The 21,967-nt window shown below is 43.6% G+C and overlaps 3 protein-coding genes across 3 annotated transcripts; all 3 read right to left on the bottom strand.

Moving 5' to 3' along the window:
- Positions 1–1,687: 1,687 nt before the first annotated feature.
- LOC102461935 (olfactory receptor 8U9-like) lies at positions 1,688–2,626 on the bottom strand. The gene has a single exon (XM_006117271.3). The coding sequence runs from the start codon at positions 2,624–2,626 to the stop codon at positions 1,688–1,690; it is 939 nt and encodes a 312-aa protein (XP_006117333.3).
- Positions 2,627–10,547: 7,921 nt separating this feature from the next.
- Positions 10,548–11,486, bottom strand: LOC102462166 (olfactory receptor 5AR1-like). Its single transcript, XM_075928831.1, has one exon. The coding sequence runs from the start codon at positions 11,484–11,486 to the stop codon at positions 10,548–10,550; it is 939 nt and encodes a 312-aa protein (XP_075784946.1).
- Positions 11,487–16,089: 4,603 nt separating this feature from the next.
- Positions 16,090–17,031, bottom strand: LOC102462413 (olfactory receptor 8U9-like). The gene has a single exon (XM_006117272.2). It carries the CDS (start codon positions 17,029–17,031, stop codon positions 16,090–16,092), a length of 942 nt encoding a protein of 313 aa, XP_006117334.2.
- Between the last annotated feature and the right edge of the window lie 4,936 nt (positions 17,032–21,967).

The following is a 21,967-nucleotide window of genomic DNA, read 5'->3' on the forward strand; positions in this document are numbered from 1 at the left end:
ATCTCCCTTGCTGCAGTTTAAGCCCTTATAGTAAAACTTGCCTGGCCCTTGTGCTAAGGTGACAAGTCATTTAAAAGAATCATAGAATCATAGAATACTAGGACTGGAAGGGACTGCGAGAGGTCATCGAGTCCAGTCCCCTGCCCTCATGGCAGGACCCAGCACTGTCTAGACCATCCCTGATAGACATTTATCTAACCTGCTCTTAAATATCCCCAGAGATGGGGATTCCACAACCTCCCTGGGCAATTTATTCCAGTGTTTAATCACTCTGACAGTTACGAAGTTTTTCCTAATGTCCAACCTCAACCTCCCTTGCTGCAGTTTAAGCCCATTGCTTCTTATTCTATCCTCAGAAGCCAGGAAGAACAAGTTTTCTCCCTCCGCCTTGTGACACCCTTTTTAGATACCTGGTATATAAACTTTCCTCCATTAACATACACATTTAAATTCTGTCTCTTCAGGATTGTCTCGTAAACTATGTGTAACTTTTGGCTTTGATGGCTTTGAGATTTGCTCCCTGAAGCATCTTTTCTCCCAGGAGAATGGCTGTGCAGAGCCCATGCAATTAATGTGGTTGCCATGGCTTTCCACGTGGGAATGGAACCCAGAGGACCAGAGCACCAGCCAGTGTGCAGTGCTGTGTCTCCTATGAGGTCCTTTTAAGATGATACTTGGATGACATGAATGTATTACACTTTAGCTGTGTCTAGACTGCATCCCTTTTCCGTAAAAGGGATGAAAATTAGACACATCGCAATTGCAAATGAAGCGGGGATTTAAATCCCCCCCGCTTCATTTGCATAAACATGAGCTCAGAGCTTTGCCGGAAAAAAGCGCCAGTCTAGATGGGGATCTTTCAGAAAATAAAGCCTTTTCCTCTTAAAAAAAGCCGGCTAGTTCGGATTAGGCGTACAGATAGTTCGGATTAGAAGCCTAATCCGAACTATCTAGTCCGTGCCGCGTGTAGCCGCGCGGCACGGGGTTCGCACTAGCCGGCTTTTAAAAATGGTGGCGCCGGCTTTATGCTAATGAAGCCCGGGAAATTCAAATCCCGGGCTTCATTAGCAAGTTCGGTATGCATACATTACCCCCCTAGTTCGAACTAGGGGGGTAGTGTAGACATACCCTAACTTAACAAGTTAAATAAGTTAAAATTGAAGATTTCTCTCATCACCTGCTTTTACAGTCTTACTGGCTGGATGACTTCCAGTCAGAACCCTTTTCCAACACTTCCTTCAGATGCTGTTGATGCCATGAGTAGAGAGAAAGGGAGCAAGAGCAGGGAGGGAGAAAGGTAGCAGGCAGCGATACATCCTCTCTTTGTAATTTTGACCCTGTTCAATCAGTTTTTTGAGGTGGGAGATCCAACTTCAATTCCCGCTTCAGACCAGGGCTGGACAAAGATTTGTCCTTGGGTTTCCTGCCTTTCCATAAAGAACCACAGCCCCTGAATAATACATTATTCCAGTCTAGGTTGTTCTCAATCTTGCTTTTCAAACTTGTTCTATCTTGGGCAACTACACAATAACCACTGGAACAGAGACATGAAGTTGAGCATAATAAGAACAATATATTAATGAACGCGACGGCTATGCAGCCTGTGAAATGACATTGAATGGGCTTGGAACTGAATTGGCCTGTTTTTCCTCTCCTCATCACTAAAATAGCTCTTAGAAAAAAATATTCACAGATTGCTGAGGTATTTATTGTATGCTTTGTACAGGGCGTGTTTCACCTCCTTGTTCCTCAGGCTGTAGATGAGGGGGTTCAGCATGGGGATCACTGCTGTGTAGAACACGGAGGCTACTTTGTCCGTGGCCAGGGAATAGCTGGAGGTGGGACGGAAGTACATGAAGAGGAGAGTGCCGTAAAGGATAACGACCGTGATCAAGTGACAAGTGCAGGTGGAGAAGGCTTTGCGCCGGCCCTCGGCAGAGCGGATCTGCAAGATGCTGGAGATGATACAGGCATAAGACAGGAGGATGATCACAAAGCTGCCCATCATAATGTAGCACATGGAAGCAAACAGCACAATCTCATTGATCTGGGTGTCAGAGCAGGAGAGCATCAGCAAAGGGGGGATGTCACAGCAGAAGTAATTCAGGACATTGGAGTGGCAGAATGACAGTCGAAATGTAAGACATGTGAGTAGCATTGAATCCACCAAGCCCACAGCATAGCAGGCAGCCACCAGCTGATTACAACGCTGCCGGGGCATGGTGACCGTATAGAGCAGGGGGTTACAGATGGCCACATAACGATCATACGCCATCACAGCCAGCAAGAGACACTCGGTATCTGCACAAGAGACAAAGAGGTATATTTGCACAGCGCAAGCAGTATAAGAAATGCTTTTCCTCTCTGCTAAGAAGTTAAGCAACAGAGTAGGAACAATTACCGAGGAATAGCAGAGATCACAGAAAGACAAACTCCGGAGGAAAAAGTACATGGGGGTGTGAAGTCGGGTCTCAATCGTGATTAACAAGATCATCCCCCCGTTTCCCATCATGGTGACAGCATAAATCAACAGGAACAACACAAACAGAGGGACCTGCAGCTCTGGACGATCTGTCAGTCCTGAGAGAATGAACTCAGTGACCACCGAGTGATTTCCCCCTTCCATCTCCTCTGAGCAGAGATCAGGCAGCTACAGGGACATGCTGATGTCTTGAGCAACCTATCGCTTAGTGGTAATGAAGAAAGAGAAGAGACATTTGCTTCTTAATGGACACAGGTTTCTGATCAGGGAAGGGTAAAGTCAGAGGTTCACAGCTGGTCTTTCTGGTTATTCTGACAATGCACACACTGTACAAATACAAGGACACACAGGTTAATCACCCTCCCACACAGAACATGCCTGTTCACCATTCCGAGCAGCAAATAGTAATTCATGTCAGTGCTGTGAGAGAATCAGGGTGAAACTATCTCAGACTGCAGAGATTATTCCTTAGTTTGTGAAGTGGTGAGAGTTAATGAGTTTCAATCTTTCTACCCTCTTTGGGCAAGGGGAGCTCTGTGGCTTATCATGGCGGTTTGGGGTAAAGCTTGTGTGCTCTGCTAATTAAGCTTTATGGCATCTAAAAATGGCATTTACATTAATCTGTATGGAAACCCCTAGGCTATGCCTAGACTACAAGCGTCTTTCGAAAGACAGCATCTAGACTACAGCCAGGATGATCTCTTTCGAAAAAGCACAGTTTCCATTACATAGCATCTTTTTTCAAAAGAGCGCTTTCAAAAAAATGGCGTTCTTCCTCCTAAAATGAGGTTTTCCACAGTCGAAAAAACTGCTGCGTTCTTTTGATTTACTTTCAAAAGAACATGGCGGTAGTCTGGATGAAGGGGAAGTGTTTTTGAAAAAAGGCCATTTTTTTCGGAAAAAATCCCGTAGACTAGAGACACATCCCCAGAGACATAATGCAATGCACTTGCTTCTGTGACTAGGAAACTGACTATTTTTCCCAGACACGAAGTTGCTCCTTTAACTCAGAAGGTTGGAGTTGGGGCTGAGGTTTTTAGTGCTCGAGGTCTTGAAATCAAAACCTACTGATCACCATGGTCTATGTGCATGTGTGTGTGTCTGTGGTGCAGGACAACAGCACGTACCTGCTGAAGAGAGACATAAGGTGGTGTTTCCCCATCAACAGACACTGCCAGATTGGAGAATTCAGGAGGTTTTATACTGAGATGTGTGATCTATGAGACTTGATCTCATAAGCAACTGGGAAATCTATGCTCAGAGAGAAACAACATCTAATTAGTGTGCTCAGTGAGTTGAAGAATAGCTCATGCTTTGAGGATTAATTTGGCCCCGTCTTTTCTCCTGTGTTATTAAATGATGCAATTTCTTCACAGATCTATGGAGTTTGAGGTTAGGGTTAATTTCATCCTGCTGTGTTCAATTCAACCTATTTTCTGAGTAGAGCTGATCGAAAAAGTTTTAATTGGTTTGTTATTGGTGGATACTGAAAGCTCATGGCTGAAAATTTGATATTACAATGCAGAAATACCATGGGGTCCCTCAGGGTATGTCTACCCTGCCACCCTAGTTCAAACTAGGGTGGCTAATGTAGGCATTCACACTTGCAAATGAAGCCTGCAAGGAGGTTTAACGGTAATTCGAATTAGGAGCTTTAATTCGAACTACCTAGTCCATGCCACGTGTAGCCACGGGCAGGTAGTTTGAACTACAGGGCATTTAAAATGGCGGTGCCCGGGAACATGCAAATGAAGCCCGGGTTATTTAAATCCCGGGCTTCACTTGCAAGTTCAAATGCCTACATTAACCACCCTAGTTCGAACAAGGGTGGCAGTGTAGACATACCCTCAGATACCACATGCCCGCACTCTCTTCCATGGGCCAGACTCCCACAATAGCAAGTGTTAACCCACCGCTCCTCGTAATAGAACATTTTGCTTCTCATGGTATGTAAGAAAGTGGTGACCGTTTCCCTAATTCTATGCTATAATCCAACCTTTTTCAGATTCACCAAAGACCCATCTGCATGCATCTGACAAAGTGGGTCTTTGCCCACAAAAGCTTATGCTCCAACACTTCAGTTAGTCTATAAGGTGCCACAGGACTCCTCGCCGCTTTTGCAGATTCAGACTAACATGACTACCCCTCTGATACTCTAATAACATCAATAAGCTGTTCCAAGCTTATTAAAGTGGGGACAAAACAGTTCTTCAGAGACAAAATGCAAATTGGTGCCCTTAGCAAGGTGTCAACAAAATGAAATGAGCACCAAATGGTTGTTTCCATCATTAGAACCTCTTAGGTCTTGCTTACGCTTAAAAATTAAATCAACCAAGTTCTGTCACATAAAGCTGGAAAAATAGTCCCACGTCATATGAGTTATTTATCCCTTGGCCTCACTAGAGCCTTCAGAGGAGTGGATGTAGATTCCATCCATGTGAAAAGCATCTACATTATGGTGCTGCTGTAGCAGCATAGCTGAGTCATTGTAGAGACGTTAGTGTAGACATTCCCTGTCACTCCTCTCCCACCTCAGATAACACTTTGGAATTGGTAAAGTTAAAAAGTGTCCTCTCAGGGTAATTCCTTTCTTCCCATCACAGGCCTTGTGGATGAGAGGGAAGTGGTAGATAGGCTACACCTAGATTTTAATAAAGTATTTGATACAGTCCTGTATGACGTTCTCGTTAATAAACTAGGTATCCACAACCTAGATGGGGCTACTATAAGGTGGCTGCATAAGTAATTGGATAACTGTTCACAGAGGCTGTGTCTAGACTGGCCACTTTTTCCGGAAAAGTAGCCGCTTTTCCGGAAAAACTTGCCAGCTGTCTACACTGGCCGCTTGAATTTCCACAAAAGCACTGATGATCTCATGTAAGATTGTCAGTGCTTTTGCAGAAATACTATGTTGCTCCCGTTTGGGCAAAAGTCTTTTTCTGAAAAACTTTTGCGCAAAAGGGCCAGTGTAGACAGCAGAGATTTGTTTCCCGCAAAAAAGCCCCGATTGCAAAAATGGCGATCTGGGCTTTTTTTGCGGAAAAACGCATCTAGATTGGCCACGGACGCTTTTCCGCAAAAAGTGATTTTGCAGAAAAGCGTCCTTCCAATCTAGAGGAGCTTTTCCGAAAATGTTTTTAATGGAAAACTTTTCCGTTAAAAGCATTTCCGGAAAATCATGCCAGTCTAGACGTAGCCAGAGAGTGGCTATCAAAGGATCATGAGAAGTGATATTTCTGCTCTTGTCTGCACTGATTAGGCCTGAGCCATGTTCAGTTCTGGGTACCACATATCAGGAAAAATGTGCAGACTTTGGAGAAGGTCCAGAGAAGGGCAACAAAAATGACTAATGGTCCAGAAAACATGAGCTACGAGAGAAGATTGAAAGGTCTCAATTATTTTAGTCTGGAATAGAGGAGACTGAGAGGGGACATGATAACAGCTTTCCATAACATAAAATGTTATCACATGGAGGAGGGAGAAAATGATTCTCCTTCGTTTTTGATGATAGGACAAGAAGCAATGGGCTTCAATTGCAGCAAAGGGGGGCTTAGGTTGGAAAGTAGGAAAAAGTTCCTAATGTCAGGGTTGTTAAACACTGAAATAAATTGCCCAGGGAGATTGTGGAATATACTTCACTGGAAAATGTTAAATAGCAGGTGAGACACACACCTCCCGAGGATGGTACTTGCTTCTGCCACAATTGCAGGGGGCTGGGCTGAGTGACCTCTCCAGATTCCTTCAATTTCTGAGATTCTGTGATTCTATGAAGGGCTCACTTCCGCTTCATTCAACCACCAAAATGCTCTCAAACTGGCCCCTGTGCCCATGACTTGGTGGTACCTCTCTGCCTGAGGTAGAAGTTGTTACATTCGGCTTTGTTGGCTTTGAGTGTTGCTCCATGGAGAACTTTGCTCCCAGGAGACCAGCTGTGCAGAGCCCATGCAATGCCTGTGGTTGCCATGGTTTTCTGTGTGAAATGGAACCCAGGCTGTGTCTAGACTCAGAGGTTTTTTCGAAAAAAGTAGCCTTTTTTCGAAAAAACTTCACCTGCGTCTAGACTGCAGCCGCGTTCTTTCAAAATTAAATCGAAAGAACGCGGCTTTTCTTTCGACGGCGGTAAACCTCATTGCACGAGGAAGAACGCCTTTTTTCGAAAGTGCTCTTTCGAAAAAAGGCGTTCTTGAATGCCAACAGGGCTTTTTAGAAAGAGAGCATCCAGACTCGCTGCTTTCTTTTGAAAAAGTGGCTTGCTATTTTGAAAGTACTTCTTGCAGTCTAGACGCTCTTTTTCGAAAGAGGCTTGCAGTCTAGACATAGCCCCAGAGGGCCAGAGCATCAGCCCCTGTGTAGTGCCATGTCTCCCGTGAGGTCTTTTTAACATGATATTAGAATGAGATGAGTGTATTCCACTTCCTGTGTTGGGCACCTTTCCCAATGTCTCCATCGGTCATGTCCCAGTGTTGGGGTAGGTACCCTGGGCCAGACTCATCTCTCATTGGTACTGGTATAACTCCAGGGACATGCCAATAATTCTGAAGTTAGAATGGAGTTCCCCTGCTGCAGCTTAGCTCAGAATCACAGCGACCCACAACATCCCCGATGCAATATGAGATTTGGACTCTTCTCTCGAAATCACTACTCCCCTATGAGGAATTATTGGGCAAATCCTTTCAACACAAGTATTATATTAAGACAGTGGATTATATTAACACTCAGGTGGAAAGTGCTTTGAACACTATTGCTTATAGATACTGGCTGCTACTTGTGACTATTTCACACTTTCAGGTCTGTACCAATGTCACACATTTCTTCCCCACAGTGTCTTTACCTCTTCACCTGGATGGATCTAGACATCAGGGCTACATCTAGACTGGCATGATTTTCCGCAAATGCTTTTAACGGAAAAGATTTTCCGTTAAAAGCATTTGCGGAAAAGTGTGTCTAGATTGGCACAGACACTTTTGCGGAAAAGCCCTTTTTGTGGAAAAGCGTCCGTGCCAATCTAGATGCAGTTTTGTGCAAGGAAGCCCCGATTGCCATTTTCGCCATCATGGCTTTTTTGCGCAAAACAGTCCTGAGCTGTCTACACTGGCCCTCTTGCGCAAATACATTTGCACAAGAGGGCTTTTTCCCGAATGGGAGCATCATAGTATTTGCAGAAGAACACTGACAATCTTACATTAGATCGTCAGTGTTCTTGCACAAATTCAAGCGGCCAGTGTAGACAGCTGGCACGTTTTTCCGCAAAAGCAATTGCTTTTGCGGAAAAACTTGCCAGTCTAGACGCAGCCCAGGGCTATAGAAAGAACTCACACCTGGCTCTACCTCCAGCAGCTTTGTGAACAAGTGTCTCACATGCTGCTTTTCAACACAACAGCACAGAGCAGCAACCTGTAGGTCACCAGGCAGAGTAAAGCTGAATGGGATGCATATTTTGTACTGCCCAGCACCCTACTGGACAACACCAGCTCATACAAAGTCTGTCATGTTTAAAAGAAAATGAAAGGTGCAATCCTCTCCTCGGGTAGAAGGTCCCAAATATTTCAATACCAAACCACACTACTTTAATTAAAACAATAAGGCTACATCTAGACTGCAAGCCTCTTTCGAAAGGCTTTTTCGAAAAAGCCTCTTTCGAAAAAGAGCATCTATACTCCAACCAGTACTTTTGAAAAAGCAAGCCCCCTATTCGAAAGAGAGCACCCAGGCAATCTGGATGCTCTCTTTCGAAAAAGCACATTTGCATTACAAAGATCCTTTTTTCGAAAGAGCACTTTCAAAAAAAGGCGTTAGTCCTTGTAAAAGGAGGTTTACCGTGGTCAAAAAAAATGCCATGTTTTTTTGATTTACTTTTGAAAGAACGCAGCAGCAGTTTAGATGCTGGTAAAGCTTTTTTCGAAAAAAAGGCCACCCTAAGAGATACACCCTAAGAGACATTTTACTGACCACAGAGACATTTTGAGTGAATATCTATAAGCTACATAATCTATTCTTCTTATTGTCAACATTTGGTGCAATGATCGAGACACAAAGTAGTCTAGAAATGGATAAATTTCTCATGGACTAATACTTTTCTGTAAAAAATTATCATGTTTTGTTTCACTTGAAACTATTCACAAAAATCTTTTAAATTCTCCTAGTAACTCTGTCCCAAAATCATATGTGGGTGTGTCTGGGAAAGAATTTAGCTGCTGGTCAAAAAAAAGTCAAAGGTAAGAGGCAGTGATACATCGTCCCTTTGCAATTTTTATCCCATTGTTACAGTTTTCATCTGTGTAGTGGGAGATCCAACTTCAATTCCCGCAACAGACCAGGGCTGTTTCCTGCCTTTCTTGAGAATGCTCCAGGACAGAACGGAACCCAGTCAACCAGCCACTGTTGGGCAAAGTGGAAGAGCCACTTTCAAACTGCATGAACAGACTAGACTGAGGGGGATTGACCTTCATCTCCAACATCACATGTGAGTGCTCCAATCATTGACCTCGGCTCAGAGGAGATGGGAGAGGGACATCACTTGGTGGTGACTGAGTTCATTCTCTCAAAAACAGCAGCATCACTACCTCTTCCAGTCCCATCCATTTTGTCCATCTAGCCCTTTAGTGTCATTGTTTTACATTGCAGAATCTAAGACATGTGCCATTTCTGATTTTCTGGAAAAACTGGCCAGTCTAGAGACAGCCAATCAGCCGCTTTTCTAGAAAAACTTGCCAGCTGTCTACACTGGCCGCTTGAATTTCCGCAAAAGCACTGACTTCCTACTGTAAGAAATCAGTGCTTCTTGCGGAAATACTATGCTGCTCTTGTTCGGGCAAAAGTCCTTTTGCACAAAACTTTTGCGCAAAAGGGCCAGTGTAGACAGCTCAGATTTGTTTTCTGCAAAAAAGCCCCAATCGCGAAAATGGCGATCGGGGCTTTTTTTGCGGAAAACCATGTCTAGATTGGCCATGGATGCTTTTCCGCAAAAAGTGCTTTTGCAGAAAAGCGTCCATGCCAATATAGATGCTCTTTTTTGAAAATGCTTTTAACGGAAAACTTTTCCGTTAAAAGCATTTCTGGAAAATCATGCCAGTCTAGACATAGCCATTGTGTTTAAAATGTTTCTTTTGATCCTAATGGAGATTTTGGTCAATGTTGTCCAATTGCCAGACGTTTAGTGACTTTTCAGATGTGCGTTGGGATGAGATGAATATTTTCCAAGTACCCGTGAACTCATAAAATTAACTCTTGGCTGCACTCTCTCCATTTCTCTCACACAGTGTCATGAGTCATTCCATTCCCACAATCCCCGCTCTTCACAGTCTATGAATCTTTCCACCAAACTAAGAGCAAGAACCATAGTGAACTTGCTGATGAAGAAGAAGGTGTCTGATATGGTTTATTATTTTAATATGCTGTCAAGACACAGAAAATTCTATTTTGGGCTACCAAAAGTAGCCCAAAATAGCAGTGCTGTCTTGATACACCCTCAAAGAGAAAGCACAGACATGGTGCTGTTTCTTGGAGATGTTGTCCTTGCTCTTACTTCCTTTGTTGTCCCCTTAATATAAAATAAAGCCCATTGTGACTGAAATCTCCTTTTCCCTCCTAGTGCATGGACAGAAATTAGGGGACAATCTCAACCAGAACCCACCGGAACACGTAAAGGACTGCAGGGTAGCAGGAGGATGAACCAAACTCCCTTTGTTCCAGCCACGGAATTTACACACTTCACATTTGCAATAACATAATGAAACTAAACCAACTACAGAAAAGAGGGAGCTAGATTTGATGCTGTCCTCTTTTTTCCCAATACAAACAGCTTCCAAAGCACATCACATACATAATGACACATGTCAGACAGGCGCCTCCTTGACTGTTGCTGGGGGAGAGCCTAAGGAAACCTTGATTTCAGTTGGGGCCGGCAGGCCTTGTTGGAATACAAATAAAAAACATAATAAGAACAATACGCTAATGACAGTGACGGCCCTGTGCCCTGGAAAATGACATTGCAATGGTCTGGGAATTGAATTGGCCTGGTTTTCCTCTCCTCATCCCTAAATCAGAACTCAGTTAGAAAAAATATTCACAGTTTGTTGAGGAGTTTATTGTACAGTTTGTTCAGGGCTTGTTTCACCTCCTTGTTCCTCAGGCTGTAGATGAGGGGGTTTAACATGGGGATCACCGCCGTGTAAAACACAGAGGCTACTTTGTCCGTGGCCAGGGAATAGCTGGAGGTGGGACGTAAATACATGAAGAGTAGACTGCCGTTAAGCATAACTACCGTGATCAAGTGACAAGTGCAGGTGGAGAAGGCTTTGCGGCGGCCCTCGGCGGAGCGGATCCGCAAGATGCTGGAGATGATACAGGCGTAGGAGAGGAGGATGATCACAAAGCTGCTCACTACAATGTAGCACATGGAAACAAAGAGCACAATCTCATTGATACGGGTGTCAGAGCAGGAGAGCGCCAGCAAGGGGGGGATGTCACAGCAGAAGTAATTAAGGACATTGGAGTGGCAGAATGACAGACGAAATGTAAGACATGTGAGTAGCATTGAATCCATCAAGCCCACGGCATAGCAGGCAGCCACTAGCTGGTTACAAAGCTGCCGGGGCATGGTGACCGTATAGAGCAGCGGGTTACAGATGGCCACATAACGGTCATACGCCATCACAGCCAGCAAGAGACACTCAATGTCTGCACAAGTGACAAAGAGGTATATTTGCAGAGCACAAGCAGGGTAAGAAATGCTTTTCCTCTTTGCTAAGAAATTCTGCAACATTGTAGGGACAATTACTGAGGAATAGCAGAGATCACAGAAAGACAAACTCCGGAGGAAAAAGTACATGGGGGTGTGGAGTTGGGTCTCAATCGTGATTAACAAGATCATCCCCCCATTTCCCACCAGGGTGACAACATAAATCAGTAGGAACAATACAAACAGGGGGATCTGCAAATCTGGATGATCTGTCAGTCCTGAGAGAATGAACTCAGTCACCACCGAGTGATTTCCCCCTTCCATCTCCTCTGAGCAGAGATCAGGCAGCTACAGGGACATGCTGATGTCTTGGGCAACCTATCACTTCGCGGTAATGACGAAAATGAGGAAAGATCAGTTTCTTAATGGACACAGATTTCCAATCCTGAAAGGGTGAAGTCCACAGAGCCAGATGTTCAGCGCTGGTCCTTGCAGGTGTTCCATACAATGCACAGACTGTAAACATATAAGGACATGCAACTGGGACTGATGTATTTAGAGCTGGAGATCTTAAATTCAAAACCTGCTGATTCCCACGGTGTCTCTGTGTGCGTGTGTATGTGACTGTGATGCATGAGAACAGCACATACCTGAGAAGATACATGGGGTGGCACATCCCAATCAACAGAAATTGCCAGATTGGAGAATTCAGGAGGTTTTATACTAAGATTTGTGATCTATGAGGTGTGATCTCATAAACAGGTGGGAATTCTGAGCTCAAAGAGAAACAGCATCTAATTGTGCACTCAGCGTCTTGAAGTGTATCTCATGCTTTGGGGATTAATTTGTCCCCTTCTTTTCCCCTGTGTGATTAAATGATGCAGTTTATTCAGAGATATGGAGTTTGAGGTCAGGGTTAATTTCATCCTGCCGTGTTCAGTTCAGCCTGGGGTCTGAGTGGAGCTGATCAAACATGTGTTGATTTGGTTTGTTGTTGGTGGACAACGAAAGCTCATGCTGAAAACTTGATATTATGATGTGGAATTTCCATTGGGTCCCTCAGATACCACCTATTCCCACTCTCTTCCATGGGTCAGACTCCCATAGCACCAAATGCTAACCCACCACTTCATTTGCTAGAACAGGGCTACTCAACTTGCGGCCCGTGGATGGGATCCTTTGAACATGGCCTCCAGTGGGAACACGTTCCACAACGACGAGTCAATATAATGGTCTTCTGTGGAGATGCCTTTTAGTAGTTGAATTTGTGGACTGTCATGGACTGATTAAAAGTGCCATCCTATGGATGGAAATGTGGTAACTATTGCAGTTTATTAATATCATCAGCGCTGACGTAAATGGGGCCTGCGTGTTGTGTAGTCTTGCCTTAATTTTTGTGTTCATCCCCGTCAGTGTGAAAGAAGCTATTTGCATATATTTGTATATATATGCAACCACACTTACGTTGCCGCTCTCGGCATGTGCTATGAGTGTCACTGTGGCCTCTGGGGGTTCCAAAGTTAAGTAGCCCTGTACTAGAAAATGTTATTTTCATGGCATGTACGGGAGTGGCGTCCCAGCCTCCCATACTATGCTGTAATGCGACCTTCTTCCAATTCACCATGGCTATGTCTAGACTGCAAGCCTCTTTCGAAAAAGAGCGTCTAGACTGCAAGCGGAAATTTCGAAAAAGCAAGCCGCTTTTTTGAAAGAAAGCAGCGAGTGAGTCTGGATGCTCTCTTTCTAAAAAGTCCTGTTGGCATTCAAGAACGCCTTTTTTTACACATAAGGCTGCCACACACGTGACCACAACAATGATGGTCAGCAGATTATGATTTTGTATATAAAATGAGGGGCTGTGTTTCCACTCTTAGACGTAGGCTTTACACCACTATCCCTCTACTGTCTGTCATAAGATGGAAAGCTTGTCCAGTGGATAGAGCCTTAGTCTAGCACTCTGTAATTTGGGGCTCACTACCTACCTCAGCTGCATACCTTTTGTGCATCTGTGAAGGAAGATACTTACTTTTGCTGTCCCTCAGTTCTTCAGCTGTATAATGGAGATAATGCTGGGCTAGCTAATGTGGAAGTTATTATAGTCAATACAATACACGTTTTGAGGTGCTCAGAATGTACTTCATTGATGAAGGCCAAAAAAGGACCTATAAACTATTCGGAATCCCATTATAAAGTAGGCAAAGAAGATTACTGCCATTCAGAGATAGGGAAGGGAAAATGTAAGACCCACATTTTCACACCTGTCCATAGGCACCTTGAATCAGTGACTGCTTTTGAAAATGCTACTTCCAGATACTTGGAATGAGAAGAGGCAACTACATATCGTACAGATGGTCCAATTTTTCAAATTGTTCAAACAATTCCTACATTCTTACAGGAATGTATTTAATTATTCAGAATTGAATGAGGCAAGTAAAAACAAAGTTGTTAAAACAAATGGTCATTTTATTTTATTTTGTACTTATATTAAATTGTATTATATAGCAACCTGGGAGAGAAATAGCTAACCACTTTCATTACAATCATCAGGAAATACTGGAGAACCATACCAGTTCTTTAATATTGCGTTTAGAAGGTGAGATCATTCAGTTGGGAGTTTTGAAGGTCTATTCCCTCATCCCATTTGTTCCAAGTTGTAGAAATGGTCTGGAAATTCATAAGCTCTGTAACCGATTCTCGTTATTTTCAACATTTGGTGTAGTGACCAACACACGAAAGAGTCTAGAGATAGGTGAATTTCCCGTGCACTAATAATTCATTGCCAAACACAAGGATGCTTTGTTTCCCTTGAAATTGTTCACAAATGTGTTACAAATTCTCCTAGTAACTTTGTCCCCAAACCACATGGCTACGTCTAGACTGACATGATTTTCCAGAAATGCTTTTAACGGAAAAGTTTTCCGTTAAAAGCATTTTCGGAAAAGTGCATCTAGATTGGCAGGACGCTTTTCCGCAAAAGCACTTTTTGCGGAAAAGCGTCCGTGGCCAATCTAGATGCGCTTTTCTGCAAAAAAGCCCTGATCGGCATTTTCGTGATCGGGGCTTTTTTGCGGAAAACAAATCTGAGCTGTCTACACTGGCCCTTTTGTGCAAAAGTTTTTCGGAAAAAGACTTTTGCCCGAATGGGAGCTGCATAGTATTTCCGCAAAAGCACTGACAATCTTACATGAGATCGTCAGTGCTTTTGCGGAAATTCAAGCGGCCAGTGTAGACAGCTGGCAAGTTTTTCCGGAAAAGTGGGTGCTTTTCTGGAAAAAGTGGCCAGTCTAGACACAACCCATGCATATATCTGGGGAAGAGTTTAGTTGCGGGGCACAAAACAGCCAAAGGTATCAGGCAGTGATATACCCTCCGTTTGTAGATTATACCCAATTGTTACAGTTTTCACCTGTAAGGTGGGAGATCCAACTTCAATTCCCACTTCAGACTAGAGCTGGGCAAAGATTTGTCCCTGGGTTCCTTGCCTTTCCATAAAGAACCACAGCCCCTGATGAATAGGTTATTCCAGTCCGTGTTGTTCTTGATATCTTTTTTTCAACCTTGGTCTACTATAGATAACTAAGGAAATAACCATTAAAACAGAGACATGAGGTTGACCATATGCCCCTCCTGGCAACCAGTCTCCAGAATCGCTCTCTGGTTTTGGGTTTGTGGTTGTTCCCATGGGTTACCCAAAATTCAGTAGCTCCAAGAAGAGAGACTGAGGCCAGAGCTACACTACCGGCTAACCCAGTGCCGCTTTGATAAATGAAGTGGTGTTAATTTAGCAAGACTGGAGAAGACGTGTCAGGTCAATGGGAAAGCACTTACCTACCAATGTCTGTAACTCATAGAGAAGGGTTTCTCCTCCTTTTCCCATGATTGCTCCAATCACTGGGTTGAAGATTACAGGAGAAGCAGCAGTATCACCGCATCTTCCAGTCCCATCCCTTTTGTCAGGCTAGCCCTTCATTGTCACTGCCTTACGTGGAAGAATACCCAGGAAGAAAAGGTAACGTGCCATTTCCGGACGTGTAAAATGTGTCATGTAACTTCAGTGGAGATTAATGTTTTCCATTTGCCAGCGATTTGGGGAAATTACCAATGTGGATCGGGTCGAGATGAACATTTTCGAATACCCCGTGAACTCAGAAATCAGCTTTTGGGCCAGTTCCGTCCATTTCTCCCTCTCAGTCCCCTGAGCCATACAATTTTCACAAATCCCTTCTCTTCAGAGGCTAGGAATCTTTCCAAAATCAGAACTCAGAGTGAACCTGCTGATGAGGGACAAATATCTAGTTTCTGACAGCATTCATAATTTTTTAAAGTGTATGTTGTAGAGAGAACTCCCCCTTTCTGTGCTAGTTTGGATTCAGTTTAGGGAGGACTGTCAAAGAGAAAGGACAGACACCGTGTCTCTCTTGAAAACATTCCCCTTGCTCTTAGTTTATTGGTTGTCCCCTTACCTTAAAAGAAAGGTCATGGTAACTGAAATCTCTTTTCACCTTCTATGGCATGTTCATAAACCGGGTGACAATGTCTACTACAACCCCACACAGCACATGAAAGGCTGTAGCATAGCAAAACAATGTGCCAGACTCCTTTTGATGCAGCCATAGATATCACATAACCAATAACAATTAATCCAAACCAACTACAAAAAAGAGGGAGCTAGATTTGATGCTGCCCTCTTCTTTCCCAAAACAAACAGCTCCATGCATCCAAAGCCTGTCACATATATAATCACACGTGTCAAAGAAGTGCCCCCTTGAATTTTGCTGGGGCAAGAGCCTAATGAAAGCTTTTTGGAATAGAAAAAAAAATAATAACAACAATACGCTAAAGAACAGGACTACTTTAAGCACTACGAAATGACATTGCAATGGTCTGGGAACTGAATTGGCTTGGTTTTCATGCCCTCATCACTAAACTAGCTCTTAGAAAAAAAATATTCACAGAATGCTTTGTTCAGGGCGTGTTTTACCTCCGTGTTCCTCAGGCTGTAGATGAGGGGGTTCAACACGGGGATCACCGCCGTGTAGAACACGGAGGCCACTTTGTCTGTGGTCAGGGAATAGCTGGAGATGGGACGGAAGTATATGAAGAGGAGAGTGCCATGAAGCATAACCACCGTGATCAAGTGACAAGCGCAGGTGGAGAAGGCTTTGCGCCGGCCCTCGGCAGAGTGCATCCGCAAGATGGTGGTGATAATACAGACATAAGAGACGAGGATGATCACAATGCTGCTCAGTGAAATGCAGCACATGGAAACAAACATCAGAATCTCGTTGGTGTGGGTGTCAGAGCAGGAGAGCGCCAGCAAAGGGGGGATGTCACAGCAGATATAATCGATGATATTCGAGCGGCAGAATGACAGCTGAAATGTAAAACTTGTGAGCATCACTGCATCCACCAGCCCCCCAGCATAGCAGGCAGCCACTAGCTGGTTACAACGCCCCCTAGACATGATGACCTTGTAGAGCAGCGGGTTAGAGATGGCCACAAAACGGTCATACGCCATCGCAGCCAGCAAGAGACATTCAGTGTCTGTAAAAGTGATAAAGAGGAATATTTGCACAGTGCAGGCAGTATAAGAAATGCTTTTCTTGCTGGTTAAAAAATTCTGCAACATCACAGGGGCAATTACTGTGGAATAGCAGAGATCACAGAAGGACAAATTGCGGAGGAAAAAGTACATGGGGGTGTGGAGTCGGGGCTCAGTTGTGATTAACAGAGTCATACCCCCGTTCCCCACCACAGTGATAACATAAATCAGTAGGAACAACACAAACAGGGGAACCTGCAGCTCCGGACGATCTGTCAGTCCTAAGAGAATGAACTCAGTCACCACCGAGTGATTTCCCTCTTCCATTTCCTCTGAGCCAAGGACAGGGAGCTACAGGGGCACGTTGATATCTCAGGAAACCTATTGCTTCACGGTAATGAGGAAAGCAAAGACACATCCGTTTCTTAATGGACACTGGTATCAGTTCAGGGAAGGAAAGTCCACATAGCCAGATGGTCACAGCTCATCATTCCAGGTGTTCCATACAATGCACACACTGTACAAATACGAGGACATGCAGATTAATCACCCTCCCACAAAGAACACGCCTGGTCACTATTCTGAGTAGCAAATAGTAACTCTTCTCGCTGCTGTGAAAGAATCAGGATGAAAGTATCTCAGACTGCAGAGATTATTCCTTACCTCCTCAAGGGGTGAGGTTAATGAGTGTCAATCTTTCTACCCTCTTCGGGCAAGGGGAGCTCTGTGGGTTGGCATGTCCTTTGGGGTAAAGCTTGTGTGCTCTGCTAATTAACCTTTTAGGCATCTACTAATGTCATTTACATTAATCTGTGTGCATACTATGAGTCACAATTCAATGCGCAGGCTTCCGTGACTAGGAAACTGCCTGTTTTTCCCTGCCAAAGGGGTTGTTCTTTTAACTCAAGAGGTAGGAGCTGGGGCTGATGTATTTAGAGCTGGAGATCTTGAAATCAAAACCTGCTTATTCCCATGGGTTGTGTGCGAGTGAGAGAGATAGGGAAAGAGAGATACATGGCAACAGCACATACCTGCTGAGAAGAGACGTGGGGTAGCACCTCCCAATCAACAGAAACTGCCAGATTGGAGAATTCAGGAGGTTTTATACTGAGATTTGTGATCTCTGGGACGTGATCTCATAAGCAAGTGGGAATTCTGAGCTCAGAGAGAAACAACATCTAATTAGTGTGCTCAGCGACGTGAAGTGTAGCTCAGGCTTTGGGGATTAATTTGGCCTCCTCTTTTCTCCTATGTGATTAAATGATGCAATTTCTTCAGAGAAACGGAGTTTCACTTCACCCTGGGTTCTGAGCGGTGCTGATCAAACAAGTGTTGATTTGGTTTGTGAGCGGTGGATACCAAAAACTCATGCCGGAAAACTTGATATTACGAAGCAGAATTACCACGGGGCCCCCCAGATACCACATACCCCCATTCTCTTCCATGGGCCAGACGGCCATGGTACTGAGAGCTAAGCCACCGCTTCATTTATTAGAACATTTTGCTTCTCATGGTATGTCAGAGAGTGATGTCCTAGACCCTCATACTCTGCTGTAATGCGACCTTCTTCAGATTCCCCATATTGGTCTCACAAATAGTCTGGACTATTGAAGGAACTTAGTGAATTCCCTCTTTGAAGATACACTGCAAATTACGTTCAGAGCCATCGTATTATCTCATATTATAGCTGAACATAAAAAGGTCTGTGTCAAGTGTGTGTCTGTTGCAACTGATTCCTTTACTTTCACTCCATTTGCTGCTTCTTAAATTAAAGGTAGTAACCTCAAGCAAATAAGTGGCAAAATAAATTGTTTCGCAATTGTGACAATGTGTACCTTTATGCTCACATTTTTGCAAGACTGTGATTAATACACTGCAATTTACGTGCAGAGCCATCGTATCATCCTCAAGCAAATTAGAGGCAAAATAAATTGTTTCGCAATTGTGACAATGTGTACCTTTATGCTCACATTTTTGCAAGACTATGATTAATTTTGTTCAAAGCATGCCTCGTGAGGTCTCCTTTGAATTCTCATAATCCGCTGATCATCATTGTCCATGTAAAGTGTGTGCAGCAGCACTGTGTGTAAAGTGATGGTATTCCACTCTAATAACACTTGCGAGCTGTTCTGAGTGTAGAGATACAGGGACAAAGTGGTTCCTCAGAGATAAAAGGAAAATTGAAGCCCTCCGACAGGTGCCAACAAAATCAAATGAACACCAAATGTTCTTTTCCATTATAACAACGTATGCGGCCTGGCTTATGCTTAAGAATTATGTAACCATGCTCTGTTGCATAAAACTGGAAGATTTTTCACACCCCATGTAAGGCCACCTAAAGCCTCTAGGAGAAGTGGGTATAGATTCCATCCATGTAAAAGCGTCTACACGATGGTGCTGCAGCAGCAGAGCTGAGTCTCTGTAGGGGCGTTAGTATAGACATTCCCTGTCACTCCTCTCCCACCTCAGACAATGCCAGTAAAGTTAAAATGTCTCCTCTCTGGATAATTCCTTTCTTCCCGTCCCATGACAGGGCCTGCGGATGAGAGGGAAGTGGTAGATGTGGTACAGTGTTTCATGATGTTCTTATTAATAAATTAGGTAAGCACAACCTAGATGGGACTACAATAAGGTGGGTATTTAACTGGTATGATAACTGTTCCCAGAGAGTAGTTATCAAATGATCTTCCACTCTGCTCTGTGCTCATTAGGCCTCCGTTGTAGTATTGTCTCCAGTTCTGGTGTCTTGCTCACAACTCTCGTGTGAATGCAGCCCATAATCGTGTTTGCTTTTTTTGCAACAGTGTCACACTGTTGACTCATATTTAGGTTGTGGTCCACTCTGACCCCTAGATTCCTTTCTGCAGTACTCCTTCCTAGACAGTCTCTTCCCGTTCTGTATGTGTGAAAGGGATTGTTCCTTCCTAAGTAGAAGACTTTGCATTTGTCCTTGTTAAACTTCATCCTATTTACCTCAGACCATTTCTCCAGTTTGTCATTTATGGTCATTTTGAATTATGACCCTATCCTCCAAAACACTTGGAACCCTTTCCAAGTTGGAATCATCTCCACACTTAGTAAGCGGACTCTCTATGCCATCATCTAAATCTTTGATGAAGATATTGACCAGAACCTGTCCCCAAACAGACCCCACATGTTATGCCCTTCCAGCATGACTGTTAACCGTTAATAACTGCTCTCTAAGAATGGTTATCCAGCCAGTTATGCACCCATCTTACAGATGCTCCACTTAGGTTGTATTTCCCCACTTTATTGACAAGAAGGTTGTGTGAGACTATCAGATGATTTACTAAAATCATCATGACCACGTCCACCGCTTCTTCCTTATTCACAAGACTTGTTATCCCATCAAAGAAAGCTATCAGATTGGTTTGTTCTTTCAACATCCATGTTAGCTGTTACCTATCAACTTATTATCTTCCAGACATTTGAAGATAAATTCCTCAATGACTTGCTCCATTATGTTCCCTGGCCCAGAAGTTAAACTGATGGGTCTGTAGTTTCCTGGATTGTTCTTATTTCCCTTTTTATATATGGGCACTAGATTTTCCATTTTTAGTTTTCTGGAATCTTTGCCGACTTCCATGACTCTTCAAAGATGACAGCTAAAGGCTCAGGTATTTCCTCTATCGGCTCCTTGAGTATTCTAGGCTGCATTTCATCAGGCTCTGGTGACTTGAAGACGTCTAACTTTTCTAAGAAATGTTTAACTTGTTCTTTTATTTTTATTTTAACTTCTAAACCTACCCCCTTCCCACTAGTATTCACTATGTTAGGCATCCTGTCACCATCAATCCTCTTGGGGTAAACTGAAACAAAGACTTGATAAGCACTTCCACCATTTCAAAGTTTTCTCTTCTTGTTTCTCCCTCTTCTCTGAGCAGTGGGCCTATTCTGTCCTCAGTCTTCCTCTTGCTTCTCATATATATGTAGAATGTCTTCTTGTTACTCTTTACATCCCTAACTAGATTGAGCTTGTTTTCTGTCTTTGCCTTTCTAATCTTGTCCCTGCATACCTGTGTTATTTGCTTATCCTTGTAATTTGACTTAGTTTTTACTTTTTATACAACTCTTTTTTGATTTTTAGATCATGTAAGACCTCCTGGTTAAGCCAAGGTAGTTTCTTGCCGTACTTCCTATCTTTCCTACGCAGCGGAATACTTTGCTTTTGGGCCCTTAATAATGCTCCTTTGAAAAACTGCCAACAGTATTAAGATTTTTTTTCTTAGTCTTGCTTCCCGTGGGACCTTACCTACCAGCTCTCTGAGTTTAATAAAATCTGCCTTCCTGAAATCCATCGTCTCTATTTTGCTGTTCTCCCTTCTACCATTTGTTAGAATCATGAGCTCTGTGATTTCATGATCACTTTCACCCAAGCTGAACCCAGTTTCAAATTTTCAACTAATTCCTCTCTGTCTGATATAATCAAATCGAGAACAGCTTCTCCCCAGTAGCTTCCCAACCTTCTGAAATTAAAAAAATGTCTCCCATGCAATCCAAGAACTTGTTGGATAATTTGTGCCCTCCTGTGCTGGTTTCCCAACAGATATCGTATTAGGACAATGGAACATATTAACACTCAGCTGTAACGTGTTGTGAGTGCTATAGATTATAAATGCCACGTGTAACTGTGACTCTTGCACACTTTTAGGTCTATACTAATTTCATACACATTTCTTCTCCACAGTGCAGTGGCAGCCCGTCCATACAGGCAACCTAGGCAGTTGCCTAGGGCACCAAGCAAAATGGCCCTTGAGGGCTTTGGAAGTGCGGGTGCCGACTGTGCTCCCGTTTCACCTGGGGCACCAGTTGCCGGCTGCTCATTTAGGGCCGCTCCTGCCACAATGTCTTTACCTCTTCACCTATGTAAAGTTTTGGGCTTTGGTCTAGACATGAAGGCTATAGAAAGAGCTCACACCTGGGCTCTACCGCTGGCACCTTCATGAACAAGAGAATCCCCTGATGCTTTTCAACCAAACAGCATGGAGCAGCAACCTCCAGGTCACCTGGCCTAGCATTGCAGAATGGACTGTGTGTCTGGTACTTTCCAGCACCCTCCTGGACAACACCAGCTCATCTAGGGTGTGTCAACACAGCACAGTTATTTCTGAATAACAGCTGTTATTCTGAAATAACTATACGAGCGTCTACACAGCCATTCCATTATTTCGAAATAATTTCAAAATAACAGACAGCTTGTCCTAACTTCTGTAAACCTCATTCTATGAAGAATAACGTCTAT

Source organism: Pelodiscus sinensis, chromosome 4 (genome assembly GCF_049634645.1).
Source record: "Pelodiscus sinensis isolate JC-2024 chromosome 4, ASM4963464v1, whole genome shotgun sequence".
NCBI classification, from domain to species: domain Eukaryota; kingdom Metazoa; phylum Chordata; order Testudines; family Trionychidae; genus Pelodiscus; species Pelodiscus sinensis.